The 20,082-nt window shown below is 62.1% G+C and overlaps 1 protein-coding gene across 2 annotated transcripts; it reads left to right on the top strand.

Annotated features, from left to right (window-relative positions):
- Positions 1 to 1,483: 1,483 nt before the first annotated feature.
- ARHGEF1 (Rho guanine nucleotide exchange factor 1) lies at positions 1,484 to 19,623 on the top strand. Of its 2 annotated transcripts, XM_056136759.1 has the most exons (30): positions 1,484 to 1,653; positions 6,804 to 6,846; positions 6,928 to 7,011; positions 7,544 to 7,657; positions 9,022 to 9,120; positions 9,222 to 9,264; positions 9,351 to 9,597; positions 10,106 to 10,135; positions 10,346 to 10,445; positions 10,795 to 10,891; positions 10,975 to 11,010; positions 11,244 to 11,381; positions 12,040 to 12,145; positions 13,593 to 13,691; positions 13,896 to 14,041; positions 15,969 to 16,115; positions 16,341 to 16,423; positions 16,554 to 16,679; positions 16,766 to 16,880; positions 16,994 to 17,094; positions 17,207 to 17,284; positions 17,389 to 17,464; positions 17,551 to 17,718; positions 17,923 to 18,010; positions 18,137 to 18,223; positions 18,373 to 18,440; positions 18,517 to 18,603; positions 18,836 to 18,993; positions 19,071 to 19,176; positions 19,344 to 19,623. In XM_056136759.1, the coding sequence occupies exons 2-29, from the start codon at positions 6,817 to 6,819 to the stop codon at positions 19,152 to 19,154; spliced, it is 2,835 nt and encodes a 944-aa protein (XP_055992734.1). In that variant the 5' UTR covers positions 1,484 to 1,653; positions 6,804 to 6,816; the 3' UTR covers positions 19,155 to 19,176; positions 19,344 to 19,623. The 2 variants fall into 2 exon arrangements, with proteins under 2 accessions (XP_055992734.1, XP_055992735.1); XM_056136760.1 differs by lacking the exon at positions 13,593 to 13,691.
- The last annotated feature ends 459 nt before the right edge of the window (positions 19,624 to 20,082 follow it).

Below are 20,082 nucleotides of genomic sequence, written 5' to 3'. Positions count from 1 at the left end.
GTGTCCCCTCCCCCTGCTCTGTCATGGCCACTTAGTGATAATAAATCCTCCCTCACTGCAGACCCAGGCAGGAGTCACTGATCTCATAAGGACGCACTCCCTCCCGGCTCAGATCCAGGGCCCACCCAGTCCCTCCTCCCTCACACCAGACTCATCCCCATCCTTCCTCCCTCACACCTAGTCCATCCCTCCCCACCCCTCAGACTGAGTCCATCCCCCAGCCTCCTCCCTAGACCTAGGGGTCCATCCCCCAGCCTGAGGAGGTCTATCCCCAGAAGGTCTATCCCCCAGCCTCCTCCCTCAGGCTGAGTCCATCCCCCAGCCTCCTCCCTCAGACTGAATCCATCCCCCAGCCTCCTCCCTCAGGCTGAGTCCATCCCCCAGCCTCCTCCCTCAGACTGAATCCATCCCCCAGTCTCCTCCCTCAGACTTAGGGGTCCATCCCCCAGCCTCCTCCCTCAGACTTAGGGGTCCATCCCCCAGTCTCCTCCCGCAGGCCCAGGGGTCTATCCCTCAGTCCCTCCTCCCTCAGGCTGAGTCCATCCCCCCACCTTTTCCCTTAGACCTAGGATCCAGTGCCCAGTCCCTGCCAACTTTGTACCAGGCACCTGGCAGCCAGTCTCCTGGCATCCCCCACCCCTCCAAACAGGAACTACCTTGGGGGAAGTGCTTTGGGGAGCCCTGACTGGGGTGTGTGCAAGACACCCAAAGTGCTCCAGTACATGCTCTGCACACTCAGGGTTTGATCCCTGCATAGCAGGGTACACAGCAAATAAACTCCTAGAATGGTCTAAGCCCCCCACTTCTGCAAAATCCCCAAGTCAGAGGTTGGGGAGCAGCAGGGAGAGGCACAGCAGGGTGGGTGTGGGTGACAGGTGATCAAATGCAGGTGACAATGGGGTACCAAGTTACAACTGCACTGCGGCCAGGCCAGCGTACCTGTGCTGTAGGAGTTGGAGCTTGTGGCCCTGACCTGGGGCTGGGGGTAGGGGTCCTGGGGTGATGATAGAGAAAGAGTTTCTGAGTGGGACAAGAGACAGGGGGAGTGACACAGGGAGTCAGAGAGAGAAAGAGGGACCCAGAGGGAGCAGGGGACAGAGAGGAAAGAAGGGGTCCCGTCCCAGCAGCAGATGGAGACGGGGCTGAGATGGGGCAAGAGTGGGCGCGGCCGGGGGACCCAGAATGGCAGGGGAGGAGGGAGCGGAAAGCGACTCCGAGAAGGCACCTGCGGCGCGCGGGGGCCAGGCCGGGGGAGGGAGGAGTCCCGGGCGGAACCGCGGGCCCAGACAGTGGTCACCCCCGGGCAGTCGGGGCCGGGAGTGCCAGGAGCCGGCAGACCGACCCCCGCGCGGCCGCCCGACGGACGTTACGAACGGACGGACGGACAGACAGACTGCGGACAAAGCCGGGAGCGGTCGGGCGGGGCGGGAGGGCGGGGCCCGCGGCCGGCGAGAAGGGGAAGGAAGCGGAGGTGCCGGGCGGGCGCGGGGTGCCGGCAGGAAGCGGGAGGGGCGGCGGGGCGGGGGCTCCGGAAAAGCGCCCCGACTTCCTGCCCCGCCGGAGCCAGGAAGCGGGAGAGCCGGGACCCAGGGCCCGGGATCGCCGCGCCCGACCTCGGGCGCCCCGCCGGTCACCTCCCCGCGCGGACACCAGGTACGGCCCCGGCCCCGCCCGGCCTCCCGCCCCCCGGGTGCCGGGGCACGCGGGGCGGAGCAGGGAGGGCGCCGGGGCGCCGCGGCGCTGCAGGGGCCTCCTCCGCGGCCGCCGCTCCCCGGCCTCAGTGTTGCCCTCTGTCCAGGGGTGCAGGGAGGAGAGCGCAGACCTGCCGCGGCCGGGGGTGCGAGGCGAAGGCCCGTCCTCGCCGCCCCCGCCCAGCACCGAGGGGCGCTCCCCTTGCACAGGTGGGAAGACTGAGACCGGGGGGCGAACCCAACCGAAGCAAACGTTGTGAGACACCCTCCCCTCGCCCCACTCCCCACTCGCAGGTGCTGCCCTCCGCTCAGCGCGTGCCCCACCTTTTTTTTTTTTTAGGGGCCACCCAAACAGGGAGTGGGGGTGGGGAAGGGGAATGACAGCTCCCCAGCCCAGGCCGCCGTGACGCGGGGAAGCTGTGCAGAGGGGCTCAGAAGCGCCTTTTGGACAGCTCTTCTTGTGGGCCATTCGTGATGCCCCGGTAGGAGTAAGGCTGAGTTGGAGTTGGAGGTCCCCCATTGTCCGGATGGGAAGACTGAGGCCCGGCCATTAGTATTTGCTTTTTCCAGTTTACACTGCCCGTCAGGGGGCAGGAATGCCCGAACCCAGGGTCTTTGCTTTCCAGTTTCAGTGGAAAGAGTGGGAGGGGGCTGCTGGGGGGGTGGGGGTGTGTGCTGGGGGTAATTGGTGCACGAGCGACCGATGGAAGTTCAGCCGATCCCCGATTGAGGGAGGCAGGACGGGGGCGAGGGCCCGGGCCCGGGTCCGGGTCCCCGGAGTCTAGCAAACCCCCGACGTGCCCGCGGCGGTGGGCTGTGCACTGTCCCTGCCAGGGGGCGGAGGCAGAGGGCGGGGCCCGGGAGCAGTAGAGATACGGAAACGCCAGCCCTCCAAGACAGGCCAGAGCGGCCCTGTGTGGCCAGCGTGGCGCCGGGGAACGCTCGAGGGGCCGGTGGGAGCAGTCGAGTCGCCCGGGCTCGAGCCCGGGAGGCAGCGGGCTAGAGCGGCTAGCGGAAGGAGTGGCGCTGGGCTTCATGGTGGAATCGGGCTGCTCGGACGATTCGGAGTCGGAGGCTAGGTGGCGGGGTGGGAAGCCGGCGCGCGGAGGCTTCGGTTCTGGCGGCTGCGGTGGCGTCTCCTCCGACCAGGAGCAGGTGAGGGACGCGGCCCCCGGCGGGCGACAGGCCCCGGCTCCACGTCTGCCTCAGCATCCCTGGCTGTGCACCCAGCCACGTCCCCGTAGGAATGGGAGCTAGGGGAGTCCCGCCACGTTCCATGCAGACTACGGGGTCCTGCAGACCCCCTTCCCCCAGGTGCCTGCTAGCCCCACCATGACCACGTATAGACAGGGGCTCACAGTCGATAAATAGCATGTCCTTGAATCCGAGGACCCCTAGATCCCGGATCCTGGGATCGCCACACGTCCCTGGAGAATTCTGGTCCCTTATAAATTCTCGCGGGACCCCCATAGACCGACCTGTTTCCCTATGGAATCATGGTCCCGTGTGATCTATGTGTCAAGTGGAATCGGTGACCTAGAACATTCCGAGACTCCCCATGATTCCTCAGTATTTTCCGTACTTTAAAGCTCTCATTCCTACTTTGGACAAACTTGCAGGCTATCGAATGTAGCCTGCCCACAGGGCAGAGTCTGGCAAACTCCCCGTGGCGTACCCAATATGCCAAATACCAGTAACAATGATGGGTCTCATTCTCCTAAAGAGCCTTGAATATAATCTCAGGGCTAGGATGAAAGAGACGTTACTGGGGCCTGCTTGAGGCAATCGACGAATAACAGGATGATGAAATGAAAATGAAATGAAAAAGCTCTCAGAGGTGGGTCCAGAACAGTAGTACAGCAGGTAACCCGGATTAGAACCGGCCCCCCACATACGATTTTCTGAGTCTGGCCAAGAAGTGATCCCTGAGTCAGGAATAAGCCCTGAACACTGCGGGGTAGCACTGTAGCACTGTCCTCCCGATTTGCTGGAGCTGGCACCAAGAATGTTTCCATTGTGAGACTTCTTGTTACTGTTTTTGGCATATCGAATACGCCACAGGGAGCCTGCCAGGCTCTGCTGTGCGGGCGGGATACTCTCATAGCTTGCTGGGCTCTCCGAGGGGGACGGAGGAACCGAACCCAGGTCGGCCGCGTGCAAGGCAAACGCCCTACCCACTGTGCTATGGCTCCAGTCCTGAACACTGCAGGGTGTGACAACAAAGTAAAAAAAAGCTTTCTGAGGTGTTTGGAGACCAGGGTCACCCGCTTACTATCTTGTGCACCCAGAGCCCTGCTCCAGACTGTGGTCCCATGACTTCACCCACCTGTGCCCACTTTGTTCTAGGACCCTACCTTTGAGACCTTGTAAGCCGGGCCTGACCTCCACAGCTGGATGCGCATGGGCACTCCCTCTGCCGAACCCCAGACCTTCTCAGTTGCCTACAGACCCCTCGGACACCACCTGAAATCCCCCAGCCTTTGTGCGGACCCTCATAGCCCTCTCCCATCTCCTGATTTGCCGGCCCTCCCCCTCCCAGGGATGCCCTGGCTTCAGTGGACCAGCTAAGCCCAAGCTGCCCTCTTGCCCAGGCCTCAGGATCCCTCAGCCCGCCTACCCCGACTCCCACCCCTCCTGTTCCAGGAGACCCCATGTTTCAGAACTTTGCTGTGGATTTGAGTGTGCTAAGGTTGGGATGAGGCCTCTATACTCTAAAGGAACACGTGCTGCCTGGGTTTGACAACTGTCCTTGGGTGCCTCAGTTTCCTCCTCCATAACAGAAGTTTCAGATTAATGCTGAACTCCTGAGTCACCGGGAGGATTGACTGGGCGGAGACCTGGAATGGGAGTGCTGGGCACAGGTCGAGTGGCTCTGAGTATCCACTTAGCATTCGTGCTGCTTTCATTTTTTTGTTGTTGTTTCTGGGCCACACCCAGTCGTACTCAGGAATTCTGCTTCCCTGTTCAGGGATCACTCTTGGTGGGGCTCAAGGGATCAAACAGGGTCGGCTGTGTGAGAGGCAAGCTCCCTACCTGCTGCACTATCACTCCGGCCCCCTCACTCTGCCTTCTAAGAACGGTGATGAAGAGAGGAGTCCTGGGGGTTAGGCGATGAGGCAGGGCCTGCCTGGTACCCAGCCTGTGCTTGGCACGCGTGCCCTTCCTTTTGCCCTTCGGGGTCTCCCTGCCTCTGGAGCCTTCCCACTCTGCACTGGGATGCGAGTAAACCCTTCCCGGTGTGGCCACATTTTCCAACCTGGAAGTTGCCGCAGGGTGGCCTGGAGGAGCATGGCCATCTCTGAGGGGTACAGTGGTAGTGTGGGGGGTTGGGCCAGGGCGAGGGGACGGGGGCTGCCTGCCCTCCGCCCAGAGCAGGGCCTCAAGCTCTCCTAATAAATCATTACTCCTTCGCTGCCTCGGTTTGAAATTTTATTTTTGCGAGCCTGGAACAGTTCTCAAAGCTTAAATGCCCCTGATTTGGAGGCTGGGAAGATAGCCCTTGTGGAAAAGAATGACAGTGATCGCCAGAGAGTGCACAAGGACAAGACGCTTCCTTGCACGTGGCCAACCAGAGTTTGATTCCCAGCACTGGCAGGAGTGAGCCCTGAGCACAGATGCATGCGTCCCCAAAACTTAAAAAAACCACAAAACCCCAAATTAAAGTGATGTCTACTTGGGGGAGCCCCGAGGTTGGCAGGGAGCATAGCAGGGAGCTCTCTCCAGTGCTCAGGGAAACCCCGTGCAAGAAGGAACAGGCTGGGGGTTGGAGTGATAGCACAGCAGGTAGGGCGTTTGACTTGCATGCGGCTGACCCGGGCTTGATTCCCAGCATCCCATATGGTCCCCTGAGCACTGCCAGGAGTAATTCCTGAGTGCAGAGCCAGGAGTAACCCCTGTGCATCGCCGGGTGTGACCCCAAAAGAAAAAAAAACAGGAACAGGCTGGGTGATGGGTTATAAATAGTTTGAGGCTGCAGGGAGCCCTCTTTCCCCACTGTGGTCTACCCCACCCCTGTTTCCACAGCTCCTTTCTGCCTGACACCGGTCATGGGCTGGAGTGGTCGGGCTGGGGTGGCCGGCTGGGTGGCGTTAACCGGACTGAGGGAGGAAGAGTCAGGGAGAAGTGCAGGCTCCAGGGGGGACGAGCAGGTGGAGAGGCATTAGGGGCCGCAACCTCAACGGGTATGGGGACCAGGGCTGCCGCTGCTGGCTCTGGGGACAGAGTGAGATAATGGAGAGAGGGGGCCAAGGTGAGGTCGGGGGAGGGCAGGAGGGCAGTGGGAGCGAGTGAGCAAGTGAGCAGGCCCCCAGGAGGAGGAAAAGTCGGAGATAGAGAAGAGGTAGTGCGAGCAGAAAGCCAGGAGAGTCTCTGCGGTGACCAGGGTGAGGGATGCGGCCACCAGAGGGACCAACTGAGGACCTGTCCCAGATGCCTCAAAGACACTAGGTCCCTGAGGGACAGAACCTTTGGGTGCCCCGGACTCTGAAGGGGCTCTTAAGTAGGAGGGTTCTGGGGGGTTGTTTTCGGAGGTGGAAACTTGGGGGTTGGGGGACTTGCCGTTGTGACTTCCTGTCACCGGAAGTGGGGCTGGTGGGTTCAGAGGCAGTATCCTGCCCTCATCAGAGATCAGAGGCTTCTCTGCCCTGCCCGTTAGCGCTTCTCTAGCCTTCCCAGCCCTGCTTGGCTCCAGACTCAGCGCTCCCTGGACCCTGCCCTCCTCCCTCAGACCTGGCAGCGCAGGCCACTCCCCCAACTCCCCCCTCTCCCCCCTCTCCTCCTCCCTCCGACCCCGGAGTCCAGACTGCAGCTCCTCCTCCCTCTGGCCCGCAGCTCCCTCCTCTGGTAGGGGCTGGACACTGCAGGCTGCGGTGGATCCTGGCTTGGGGCCTCCAGCGGCCCCTCCCCACCCTCTCCCCAAGAGGCTCCCTGTCCCTGGGTCCCCGCCCTGCTGGCCTCTGAAGGGCTCTTTGTGGCACACAGAGGCCCCATTCAGCTGGAGGCCAGGAATGGGGGGGAGGCTGTTTACTCACCTTCACACCTGGGCCAGGAATCTGTGAGTAACCGCCCTGGTCGCCTCCTCCCCCCTAACGGCTGCCCCTCCTCTCCCCGCAGCCCTGCAGCGCCCATGGAGGGAGAGGACTGCGCCCGAGGGGTGGTGAGTAGACCGGGCGAGGGGGGGGGGCGCTGCAAGGAGACGGGGAGCACTGGGGCCTGAGGCTGCCTCTCCTTCCCACAGGCCCCCGGGGCTCCCCGGCCTGGCCCGGTGCCCATTAGCATCATCGGGGCCGAGGATGAGGATTTTGAGAATGAGCTGGAGACGGTGAGGGGGAGCCGGGGGAGGGGGCGGGGGGATGATGGGAGGAAAGGGGCGGTCCCAGGCTCTCCGGGGTGGGGGGGGCATCCCGCCCCACCCTCAGATGCTGCTTCCCTTCCTCCTCCCTCCCAACTGTCCCCTGGCACCTCTGTCCTCATTGGCACCCCAAGCCGATGTTGTCTCCCTGTCCCCCGCTTAGAGCCCGGGTCTGCCTTTGCCCCGCCTTCCTCCCCGCCCCCACCTTGTCACTTAAACCATCCCCGAGCCCGCCGCTTGCTGTCACGGCCCAGACCCATCTGGAAGTGCCTGGAGGGAGGGACCCAGCCTGGGACCCTCCTCCTTGCATCTTTTGGGGCGCCGCAGCACCCCGGGGCACTTGCTGACCGAGCTTCCCTTCCCAGGCACACCCAGTGCTGGGCTGTGCAGCGGGGGCGGTGTCTGGTAACCCTGAGGTGTGGGTCACCGCACCCGGGGCCCCTCCCACCTCCCCACGTGACCCAGTCTGCGACCCAGTCCCACTTCCCATTCCCACCTCCAGAACACGGAGGCGCACAACAGCCAGTTCCAGAGCCTGGAGGAGGTGAAGCGGCGCCCGGCGCACCTCATGGCCCTGCTGCACCATGTGGCCCTGCAGTTCGAGCCGGGACCCCTGGTGAGGGCTCGTGTGTGTGTGTGTGTGTGTACACGTTTGTGCGTGTGCGCATGTGCTTGTGTTTACCTGTTGGATGGGGCGGGCCAACATTAGTGGGTGGGGCCAGCGCTGTGGGCGGGGCTGGGGGTGGGCCTCAGCCTTCAGTTGAATGAGTGAGCTCAGTAGCTGCACTGTCCTGTCCTCCCATTGTTCATCGATTTGCTCGAGCGGGCACCAGTAACATCTCACAACAAATTGTGAGACTTGTTGTTACTGTGTTTGGCTATCGAATACCTCACGGGTAGCTTGCCAGTCTTTGCCGTGCGGGCGGGATACTCTCCGTAGCTTGCCGGGCTTTCCAAGAGAGGCAGAGGACTCAAACTCCGGTCGGGCATGTTGGCTGCGTGCAAGGCAAACACCCGACCCGCGTGCTATCGCTCCAGCCTGAGATGCTCAGTAGAGTCTGGAAAAACATCCAGAAGGTTGGGGCTACAGTGATAGCACAGCAGGTGGTAGGGCGTTTGCCTTCCACTAGGTCGACCCCTGTTTGATTCCCAGCATCTCATATGGTCCCCTTAGCCAAGAGTAACCCCTGTGCATCACCAGCTGTGACCCAAAAAGAAAAAAAAAATCCAGAAGGCTTTGTGAGTAGCTGGAATGATAGTACAGTGGGCAGGGTATTTGCCTTGCACGTGGCTGACACTGGTTGGATCCCCGGCATTCTCGACACAATGGGGGCAGGTCCTTAGCACCCCAGTCCTGTACCCTACCAGGATCCCCAGGAGCTCAGTAGGTCATGTCCCTACTGTTTGCCAGCATCACCCAGCAGGGACGCTGTTGAGTGACAACCCCCACTATGCACCAGATTGGACTGGGACACAGCTGGGCCAGAACCCGTCCTCCCCACATCCTTGGACCCCCAGCCTCACTGAGTGCACTGAGTGCACACTGCATTCAGTGGTTCTGACCAAGTGGTGTATGGCGGACGCAGGCTTGCCTGGAATCCAGCCCCAGCTCTGCCCTCACTTGCTGTGCAACCTTCTTGGCGCTCAGTTTTCTCACCTGCAGACTCTAGTCCCAGCCGTTCAACTGTGGATATGTGTTCTCAGCACAGCTGTGGCTGCTGCCAGTGCTGGGAGGGAGGAGCTGGAACCACAGAGCTCAAAAACCAGCAACAATTTGCTGTGGTGGCCCAGGGTGGGGTTGCTGTGGGGGCAGAGCAGCGGGGGGGTGGGGGGGGGCGGGGGAGGTTTGCTGTAAGAGAAGGGAGGCGGGGATGGGGATGGTGGAGCTCAAGGCACATTTCTTGGAGGAGGTGACATTTGGGACCCCGGTGTGTGTTTGTGGGGGTGGCAGAGAAGGCAGGTCACGCTCTTGTCTCTCAGCTCTGCTGCCTACATGCGGACATGCTGGCCTCGCTGGGCCCCAAGGAGGCCAGGAAGGCCTTCCTCGACTTCTACCACAGCTTCCTGGAGAAGACTGCGGTGAGAGCCACGACAAGGGCCTGGCGGGGCAGAGTGCGGGAGGGGTGTCCCCCGCTAGCCCCCAGCTCTTCTCCTCTCACCCTTTTCACTCTGCTGAGCAGGTCCTGCGGGTGCCGGTCCCACCCTCTGTCGCCTTTGAACTTGGTAAGGAGAGGGGGGAGAGGGCTGGGCGGAACTCCGTAGGCCTTCCCTGGGGGACCAGCCTCCAGCCCCGCGTTTCCCCCCCACAGACCGCACGCGGCCTGACCTCCTCTCGGAGGACAGCCAGAGGCAGTCGGTGCAGGAGGTGGTGCAGAGCCAGCAGGAGACCGTGGGGCGGCAGCTGGACGACTTCCGCTCCAAGCGGCTCATGGGCATGACGCCCTGGGAGCAGGAGCTGGGCCAGCTAGAGGCCTGGGTGGGCCGTGACCGCGCCACCTTCGAGGCCCGGGAGCGGCACGTGGCGGAGCGGCTGCTGTCCCACCTGGAGGAGATGCAGTGAGTGTGTGTGTGTGTGTGTGTGTGTGTGTGTGTTGCGGGGAGGGAGCTCCCCTCTTCAGGTTCTCTGTGCCTTGTGGAGTATTTGGGGGGGTTCTCCTGGCGGCTAGAGCTCCCCTGAGTCTTCTGGTTTTGCCTACTTACTTCGGCCCCCCGCTGTCCCCCACTCCCAGGACTCACCTCCTTCCCCGAAGCCCAAGTGCCTACCTATGAGAGACTTATCCTGGTTCTTTGGTCATTGCCCTGTCTCGCTTCTCTCCCTGTCCCGGATTTTTTGGGGAGGGGATCACAGCCAGTGATGCTCAGGGGCTATTCCTGGCTCTGCACTCAGGGATCACGCTTGGCGGTGCAAGGCGAATGCCCTACCCACTGTACTGTGCTTTGGTCCCCTGTCCCTGCTTCTAGAGGGACAGCAGCTGGGACTCTGGTGCTGACTGGATGGGCCCTCGGGGCTTGATAGACATGCCACCAATGTCTGTCTGTCTGTCTGTCTGTCTTCTCCTTATAGACACACCGTCTCTGCGGATGAGGAGAAAAGGTGATGGCCTGAGAGAGGATGGGAGAAGCCCTTGGTAGGGGGTTGGGGTGTGGAGAACTCCTGGGATGGCCCCTCCCCCTGCCCGAAGACCCCCCCACACACACACACACACACTCAGCAGGAAGTGGTTGTGGGTTGGGGAAAGGGAATCTGCAGGGTGCACTGGTGCTCACTCAGGGGCCCACATGCCACCCACCTCCCTGTCCCCAGTGCCGCTGTGGTCAATGCCATCAGTGTCTACATGCGCCACCTCGGGGTGCGGACCAAGAGCTGTGACAAGAAGTCGGGGAGGAACTTCTTCCGGAAAAAGGTGCTTCCCAGGGGCTGGGGCCTTAAGACAATGGGAAGGGCTCTGGCTTTGCACATGACTGACCGGAGTTTGATCCCCGGCACCCCCTATGGTCCCTGAGCCCAAGAGTGTGATTCCTGAGCACAGAGCTAGGAGTCAGCCCTGAGCACCGCGTCGGTTATGGTTCAGAAACGAACAAGGTGCTTTGCTGGCGCCCAAACCAGACTGTCTGAGTCCTCATGTCCTCATATTCGTCCATCCCCACCCCCCGCCACCCTGGGGCATGGCTCTTTGCGCTTTGGGGTCCGGTTCTCCCACACTGGGCTCTGAAGAAAGCCCAGCCTTCCCTCTCGGCCCCTGCCTCCTGCAGGTGATGGGGAACCGGCGGTCAGATGAACCGACCAAGACCAAGAAGGGACTGAGCAGCTTCCTGGAGGCTGCCCGCTGGAACCGGGGGGAACCCCAGGGTGAGGTGCCCCTGCTCAGCCCTCGGACGCCCCACCCTTCCCGGCACCCCTCCCAACAGCCTCACCATCCCGTCTCCTTTCAGCCCCAGATTTTCGACACCTCAGAGCCGATGCTGATGGTATGTCCTGAAGTCACCTGAGGGGGAAAGGGGACCTCCTGGGTGGGGGGACGAACATCTGGGTCTGAAGGAGGAGGTCCGGGGGCTGAGGTCCAAGGAAGAGACGGGTCTCCTGAGTGATGGGACGAAAGGCCAGACTGCAGCATCTTGGACTCTTGCCCTTCATCTCTGGAGCTGTGGACTCAGTTTCTCCTTCCCTCCTTCCTTCTTTCCTCCCTCCTCTCCCTCTGCAGCTGAGAAGCCAGGCTTTGCGGAACGGAAGGGAGGCCTGGGGCTACCTTCCCGGGACCGGAATACCGGGGGCTCCGGGCAGGACCCCCCTGGAGTCTCTCTGCTCCCACCGTCTGGGGACTGTCCAGACCGGGATGCAGGTGAGAACGCCCTGGCCCGGACTCCACAGGGCCCTGGGACCCCCAGGCAGTGTGACCAGTTCCCATTTCCCCCCTCCCCCAAATCCCAGCCTTGTCCCAGGGAGACCACCCCTCCTTGGATCTGGTGTTCACAACCATTCCTCTCTCAGTTTACCCTTTCCAGAGCTCTCTTGCCACCTTGACCTTTAGCCTAGTGAGGGGCCTAGCTCCTTGAACTGGCTTTCCCAGAACCCTCCGGAACAGACTGTCGTCCCCCCTCTCTGCCCTCTGCCCCGCTCTCGGTGGGACATGGTCTCCTACATCTGGGGCCCAGCTGCCTACAGCTGCCTTCGCGGCTGCCTGTCACCCACTGGGGTGCTCAGCTTCTGCCCCCCACCCCCCAGCTGTGGAGGAAACTGAGGCCTGAGTGTGCCTGCGCCTCCAGGGCTCTCCCCACCTGCCCTGTGCTTTTCTTTTCTTTCTTTCTTTTTTTTATTTCTTTTTGAGTCATACCCTGCGATGCACAGGGGTTATTCCTGGCTCTGCATTCAGGAATTACTCTTGGCGGTGCTTGGGGGACCGTATGAGATGCTGGGAATCGAACCCGGGTCAGCCGCATGCAAGGCAAACGCCCTACCCACTGTACTATCGCCCTAGCCCTGCCCTGTGCTTTTCACAGGTGTGGACACTCCTCCGGAGATGGGGGAACTGTCACTGCAGGGCCCCGCCAGCCTGGAGCCCCCCGCCCCCCTGGAGAACGCAGAAGAAGGCGCTGACTCAGAGAGGTGCCAAGGCCGGGCCGGAGGGTGGGGTGCAGGGGCGGACGGGGGCGGGGGGGGGGGGGGGCTTGGGGCTGCTGCCGTGTGTGCCTGCCTGTCCCAGCTGGTTCCTCTCCACCTCTCTCTGTTTTTCCTCTTTCCCCTTTATCTTTTCTCTTTTCTTCCTTTCCTCCTCTCCACTTCTTCCTTCCTTCCTTCCTTCCTTCCTTCCTTCCTTCCTTCCTTCCCTCCATTCTGCCTTTTCCCCCTTTATCTTTTCCTCCATCCTTCCCCCTCTCCACTCTCTCGTCCCACCTCGCTGCCCTTTTCCTTTCTCAATTTCCTCTTCTCCACTTCTCTCTTGCGTCCTTTTCTGTCCCATTTCCTTTTCCCATTTCCTCCATCCTTCCTTCTTCCTCTTTCCTTTCTCTTCCTGCATTTCCTCACTTTCTCATCCCTCTCCCCTTTCCCTTTAAGCCTTGCCCCACCCTGCCCCTGCCCCCCTGCAGCCTGGCTCCTGCTTCCTGGTGCCCCTTCCCTCAGCCCCCCTACCTGTCTTGTGCTCCTTGCCTGGGGGCCCTGTCCCCCTCACAGTTGGGGGGCAGGCTTTGCCCCCTGCCTGTCCACGTGCTGCAGCTTGGGGGACCCTTTGGTGGGTGCAGGGAGGTGAGTGGGTGCCCTCTGGGTCCAACTCTGACCCTGTGCCCTTCTCTCCCCAGAAGGTGGAAGAGGTGGGTGCCTGGGCCCTGGGCGGAGGGAGGGCCAGCCCCTCCCCTCCCCTCCTCTCCCTTGCCTGCCCTGTCCCCTAGTCCTTCCCCTCCCCCTCCCCAGCCTTTCCTTTTCCCTGCCCCTAGCCCCTTCCCCTCCCCAACCTCACCCCAGCCCCCCACCCTTCCAAGAGCTAAGTATTGAAATATTCCCACCCCTGCCCTTGCCCCAGGAAAGGGAGGGGTCTCCGTCTGGGCTCCCCTCCTCTTCCCCACAGGATTTCAGTATCCCTCCTGATCACCACTGTCCCCCCCACCTCCACCCAGCACCCCTGAATCCCACTGCATTCTCTGATTCTTCTCTTTTCTGTTGCATGTCCCTGTTCTGGTCTGTCCTGGTCTGTCCCCGTCCCTGTCCTGGTCTGTCCCCGTCCCTGTCCTGTCCTGGTTTGTCTCTGTCTGAGCTTGTCCTGGTCTGTCCCCATTTCTGTCCCTGTCCTGGTCTCTCCCTGTCCTGGTCTGTCTTCGTCTCTGTCCCTGTCCTGGTCTGTCCCTGTCCTGGTCTGTCCCTGCCCTGGTCTGTCCCTGTCCTGGTTTCTCCCTGTCCTGGTCTGTCCCTGTCCTGGTCTCTCCCCGTCTCTGTCCCTGTCTGTCCCCATCCTGGCCTTTGCCTGCCTGTCGTTGGCCTCGGGATACAGGCTGTCTGGGCGTCTGGGTCGCTCAGAGAGCCTGCGGGTGACTGACCGCCGCCGGCCTTCCCGGGGCAGCTTCGGGGCGAAGGGCCGGGGTGGGGGCCGCTCCCGGAGCGACGTGGACATGGACCCCAGCTCTGCCACGGCCGCACTAGGCCCTGCCCGACGAGCCACGTACGTCTCCTGCCCGTTCATGGAGGCAGCTGGGGAGGTGGGCGGCTGCTGGGACAGTCTCAGGACTGGGGTCGGGGCCGAGGTCACACAGCGCCCCCAGCGCTTGCCAGGGGCCAGGGGGCTGCTTTGTCGAACGTGGGGGCTGGTCTGCATGTGGGGCCTCCCGGCACTGCTCTGAACCTCAGCAAGACCTCTGTCCCACAGCCCCGAGCCTGGGGACGAGGGGGAGCCGGGGCGGCCTGCACAGGACCCTGAGCCCGAGGAGCCCCCTGGCTGGCGGGAGCTGGTCCCCGCGGACACCCTGCACAGCCTGCCCAAGAGCCAGGTGAAGCGGCAGGAGGTGATCAGCGGTGAGTGCCACAGCGAGTGAGGGAACTTCCAGTCAGGAGTTGCGGGATCTGCCGCAGTTAGGAGCCGGGAACACTCTAGAATTGGTTTCTGCGTCAAGCCCCTCCCTCCAAAGACTGTGCCATTGGGTGGGGTGGGGGTGTCCACGGGGTACATTGGGGAAGATGATAGGAGGGCCTGTTTCTGGGCAGGAAAGATGGAATCCTTTTTGACTGGATTCTTTGCTTTTTTTTTTTTCTTTTGGTGGGGGCGAGAGGGGGCCACAGGCCCAGCAGTACTCAAGGATTACTCCTGGCTCTGCACTCAGGGATCATTCTTTTTTTTTTTTCTTTTGGCTCTTTGGGTCACACCCAGCAATGCTCAGGGGTTGCTCCTTGCTCTGCACTCAGGAATTACTCCTGGCGGTGCTTGGGGAACCATATGGGATGCCGGGAATTGAACCAAGGTCGGCCAAGTGCAAGGCAGACGCCCTACCCGCTGTGCTATCACTCCAGCTCCTCAGGAATCATTCTTGGCAGGGCTCAGGGAACCATATGGGGTGCTGAGGATCAAATCCAGGTCTGCTGCATACAAGGCAAGTGCGACCTGTACTGTCTCTCCAGCCCCATCTGGATTCTCTCCTTCAAAGGCAAATTCCTTTGGCATAAGGGGAAACATGTATGTTTGTGGCACTTCCTACATGACATAACTCAGGGCCCCACACAAGCAAGTTAGGGGTTCGCCACTAAGCCACAGTCCTCTCCCCAGCTCCTGTACAGAAGCAAAAAACATTGGCCAGCTTGCTTGGAAACTTTTTCATAGACACCTTCATAGGGAGAAGAAAAGGGTTATATTCCGAAGTTTTAGAGTTGAAGGTGAGTCCTTAAGGGGATCACAGATCTTTTGTTAGGTCTGTAAAAAGGACTGTCCAATAGAATTTTCTGGAATGGGGGAGGGGGTGAAGAGACACTCTCGTGAGGAGGCTGCTTGCCTTGCACATTGACCAACCCCAGTTTGATCCCTGGCAGCCCATATGGTCCTCCGAGCCCTGCCAGGAGTGATCCCTGAGTGCAGAGATCCAGGAGTAACCCCAGGTGTGGCCCAAACACTGCACTGCACTGTAGCACTGTCCTCCCGTTGTTCATCGATTTGCTTGAGCGGGCACCAGTAACGTCTCCCTTGTGAGACTTGTTGTTACTGTGTGTGTGGTTTTTTTTTTTTGGCATATCAAATGCATCACGGGTAGCTTGCCAGGCTTTGCGTGCGAGCGAGATACTCTCAGTAGCTTGCTAGGCTCTCCAAGAGGGGCGGAAATAAAATAAATAAATAGAACTTTCTGGAATGATGGAAAGCCACACTGGCTGCAGTTCCCACCACATCCTGGTGGCTGGTGCACGCAGGCTGGGGGTGGGGAATGACTCAACAGCACATGGGCATCTCAGCTCCTTATCACGGACCTGACTCTGGAGCAGTGTTGCCGGTTGCCGCCCTGTCCACATGGCAGGCTCTCACCAGAAACACACAACACACAAAATCAGGCCTTTAAGTCTGCGGGATCTTCTAGGGCCCGTCGAGCTCAGGTGTGCACCCTTTGAGGGTCCCCAACGCTCAGCCTGGGCCTCGAGGGAATCCTTGTGCAGGAATGTGGGACCGAGGCACCCCCTGACTGGCTGCACCTGACACAGCCATGACTTTGCTGGCCATGGTTGAGCCAATGTGGCCAGATTGCCCACAACCCTCCCGTTCCAGCTGCAGGCCATTTCCCAGGTCTGCCAGGCCAGTCCTGAGTGGTAGTGCAGCCGGTTGCTCCCCGGCTGGCTTCAGGGCCACGAGGGAAAGACAATGACTGGAGGGACCCTTTTCCCCGACTCCCTCCCTCCCCCAGCCTGCCTCTGCCTTTCTGTCTGGGGCGCCCTTCACAGACCATGCCTCATGCTCCCTGGCCCGCAGAGCTGCTGGTGACGGAGGCAGCCCACGTTCGCATGCTCCGGGTGCTGCACGATCTCTTCTACCAGCCCATGGCCGATGGCGGCTTCTTCTCACTGGAGGAGCTGCAGAACATCTTCCCCAGCCTGGACGAGCTCATCGAGGTGCACTGTGAGTGCACCCCCACCTCACTTGAGCCCAGCCTCGGGGCCCCCCCGGAACTTCCGTTGTGGGGTCACATCAGCAAGCATCATACAGGGGTGGGGGCAGGCTCAGCAGACCCCACGGATCAGGCTGGGCTGCTGCACCCTACCCGCTCTTCATAAAGAGTCTGAGGGGCCTTGACAGACCCCCTGCCCCCTGCTTCCTCTCTGCCCCCCGCCCCCTCCCCCTCAGCCCTGTTCCTCAATTGCCTGATGAAGCGGAGGCAGGACAGTGGCCACCTCATCGAGGAGATCGGAGACGTGCTGCTGGCCCGGGTGAGGGTGCCCAGCCCAGCTGGGGGCTGGGATCCCTGCACCCCATCTTAAGCCTCCCCGCCCCCTGTCTAGGCTGCCAGCCCCGTTAGGGGCCCCCTGAGACCCCCCCTCGGCCTGCCTCTCACTGTAGTTCGATGGGACCGAGGGCTCCTGGTTCCAGAAAATCTCCTCCCGCTTCTGCAGCCGCCAGTCATTTGCCTTAGAGCAGCTTAAAGCCAAACAGCGCAAGGAGCCGCGGTTCTGTGCCTTCGTGCAGGTGAGGGGACCTCCCGGGGAGAGAGGCCGTGGCTGGTCCCTACCCCTGGGGCAGCCCCAGCAGGACAGCACCGCTTGTCCCCTCAGGAGGCGGAGAGCCGGCCTCGGTGCCGCCGCCTGCAGCTGAAAGACATGATTCCCACGGAGATGCAGCGGCTCACCAAGTACCCGCTGCTGCTGCAGAGCATTGGGCAGAACACAGGTGGGCGGGGTCTGTCGGGTGGGCGGGGCCGGCGCCTGGGTGGGCGGGGCCAGGGCCGATCCTGGACCACAGGCCTCATCCTCATCTCAGTTCTCTCCACTCTCACCCGGCAGAGGAGCCCAAGGAACGGGAGAAAGTGGAGCGGGCCGCCGAGTGTTGCCGGGAAATCCTGCACCACGTCAATCAGGCTGTGCGCGACATGGAGGACCTGCTGGTGAGGCGGCCTGCGGTTACTGCAGCTGGGACACACACCATACCCTAGTGTGGGGATGGCAGGTCACAGCCTGGCCCCGAGGCACCTCCTAACACTCCCTTCCTTCCACCAGCGGCTCAAGGATTATCAGCGACGCCTGGACTTGTCCCACTTGCGGCAGAGCAGTGACCCTATGCTGAGCGAGTTCAAGGTGGCGCCCCTGCTGGCCCTGCCTGGCTTCCTTGGGGTCCCATCCCCACCGCCTGTCCCCACCTCCCCGGCCTCCAAGGGCACCAACCACCACTTCTTGCCTAGAACCTGGACATCACAAAGAAGAAGCTCATCCACGAAGGCCCGCTGACGTGGCGGGTGACCAAGGACAAGGCTGTGGGTGAGCACCGGGCAGGGGCTGGGGGGGTGAGAGCTCGGGAGGGACCCCCGGAAATGAGGGTGCTGACCGGCCCCGTCCTCCCGCAGAGGTGCACGTGCTGCTGCTGGATGACCTCCTCCTGCTGCTGCAGCGCCAGGACGAGCGGCTGCTGCTCAAGTCGCACAGCCGCACACTGACGGCCACGCCCGACGGCAAGACCATGCTGCGGCCCGTGCTGCGACTGACGTCAGCCATGACGCGCGACGTGGCCACGGGTGAGGCTCGCAGCAGCCACGGGAAGGGGACAGGGGGCAGCTCCCTGGCTGCCGGGGAGCAGGGTTGGGGTGGAGGCACCCTCCAGAGTTGCAAGCTGTGGCGGGATGGTGGGGCCGCGGGTGTTGGAGGCAGACCCAGCCCGGAGCCTGCTTGTATAAGGGACTCCGTGTCGGGGTGACCCTCGCCCCTCGCCCTCCTTGCAGATCACAAAGCCTTCTATGTCATTTTCACCTGGGACCAGGAAGCACAGATCTACGAGCTGGTGGCACAGACTGTGTCTGAGCGCAAGAAGTGAGGGCATCCAGGTTCCCTGCTGGGCTGGGTGACTTGCTGGGTGGGAGGGGGAAACCCGGGACAAGGTGGGGGGTCACAAGGTCTGGGAACTGTGACTGCCCAGGGACTGACCTGTCTCCCCAGTTGGTGCGCCCTCATCACGGAGACCGCTGGATCCCTGAAGGTCCCTGCCCCCGCCTCCCGCCCCAAGCCCCGGCCCAGCCCGAGCAGGTGAGGGGTGCAGCTCTGTGGGTGTGCCCAGACTCTGTCTGTCTGCACCCCACAGCCTTTCAGACCTCCTGCCTCCCCACATATCACTGTCTTTTTGCCCCACCCCGGCCCAGCCAGGCCCATGGGGTGACCTGACACTTCCTCCCCAGCATTCGTGAACCCCTGCTCAGCAGTGCTGAGAATGGCAGTGTTAGCCGGGAGGCACCTCCCGCTGACGGTGAGCCTGGGGGGACCCTGGGGGAGGGGTCCTCAGGAGGCCTGGCTGGATCCGAGCACCCTCCCCTCCCCTGCAGGCCGGATGGAGAAGATTGTCAGTGCCCTCCTGCCCTTCTGCAGACCTGGCCCTGAGGGCCAGCTCTCTGCCAAGGCGCTTCGCAAAGGTAACCCCACTGGCTGCTGCCAGTCTGCGCCCCCACAAGCAGCAGGGGACCCCACCCCAGCCTGTGCCTCCTCCAGGGGGGGACCCTACCCCAGCCTGCATCTCTCCAAAGGGCCTCAAGCTCCTCCATCTTCCATTCCCTCCCCCCACCTCCACTCCTGCCCCACCTTTGACCATCCCCTTGTCCCCTTGTCTAGTCGCTGACTCCCCCAACCCCCCCCCAACCCCTGCAGTGCTGTCCCTGAAACGGCTCATGGCAGAGGAAGACAACGGGGCAGGTCCTCCTCGAGAAGGGGATGGGGGCCCAGAGGGCGGCCCCCCAACATCCACCCGCAACCAGGAGATTCAGGAGGACCTCCTGGACCTGGAGGAGACCATCAAACAGATTGAGGTGCTGGCTGAGGGGGTGGGTGCTGGGGAAGGGGCCAGCTCAGTGGCAGCCACCACTCAAGGCCGGTCCTCCTACAGGAGATGGAGGAGGAGTTTTGTCGCCTGCGACCGGTCCTATTTCAGCTCAGGGACATCACTGCCACCCCGCCTGGCTGCACTTGAGTTTCCCCCCCATCCCAGGCAGGTGAGTGGGGGGTCAGGGGAGGGAGTGCCCCAGAGAGGAGAGACGGCAGCCTCCCACCTCCGTCCGTCTGTCCATCCATCCCTTTCTCGTCTGGTTTCGCTTGTACCCTTCCACTCCCCCTTCTCTCCATCTCACGGGCTTCTCTGTATCTCTCCCCCCGCCCACAGACTTTCCACCAGGAGGAACGGAGGAGAGGCTGTGAGGGCCCCGCACCCCCACCGCACTGCCCGCTGCACCCCAGCCCCAGGTCGTGGGGCCCGGCTGCCTCCCCCCTCCTGCCTTCCACAGAGGGACTCAGGGCTTCATTCCTGGGGGCACCAAAGGGACCTGCATTGTCTGGCCATCTCAGTATTGCCTGGGGGGCCGCCCCTCCCCCCCCCAAGTGCCTTGGCTCTGTTTTTATACCCTGAACCGGAGGTTTATTTTTAATATATATTATCGAGGAGAGGTCTGCGTGTGTGAGGGCGGGGCCGAGGGCGGGCTGGCTTCTGGAATCCATGGCCGTCCTCCTCGTCACTCCTGTGTCTTCTTCATTCCCCTCACGCGTGTTGGTCCGCAGCTGTTCCATAGCACCCCCGACACCCGCTCCCAGCTGCCCCCCGTGGCCCCTGAGGTCACCGCCCCGTTCCTCACGCTTCCATTATTTTATTTTGTAGTAAACTCTCTGGAGGTGGCTGTGGGGTATCACGGGGAGCTTAGTGGGTGGGGGGGCCCTCCTGGGTGGGGGCTGGGGGCGGGGTTATTGCTCTGAGCTCCCTGTCCCCAGGGGGACCTGTGGTGGGGGGAGTGTCGGGACCAGGGCCAGCACAGGGGGGGACACACGGCCGCACAAACACAGGTCACAGCACGGGGGTAGGGGGTGGCGTATTGCACTTCAGGAGGGGGCCGGGTGGGGACCTCCCTCAA

Source organism: Sorex fumeus, unplaced genomic scaffold (assembly GCF_029834395.1).
Source record: "Sorex fumeus unplaced genomic scaffold, SorFum_2.1 ptg000122l, whole genome shotgun sequence".
Lineage (NCBI taxonomy): Eukaryota > Metazoa > Chordata > Mammalia > Eulipotyphla > Soricidae > Sorex > Sorex fumeus.
This window is presented reverse-complemented; position numbering and strand designations above follow the sequence as displayed.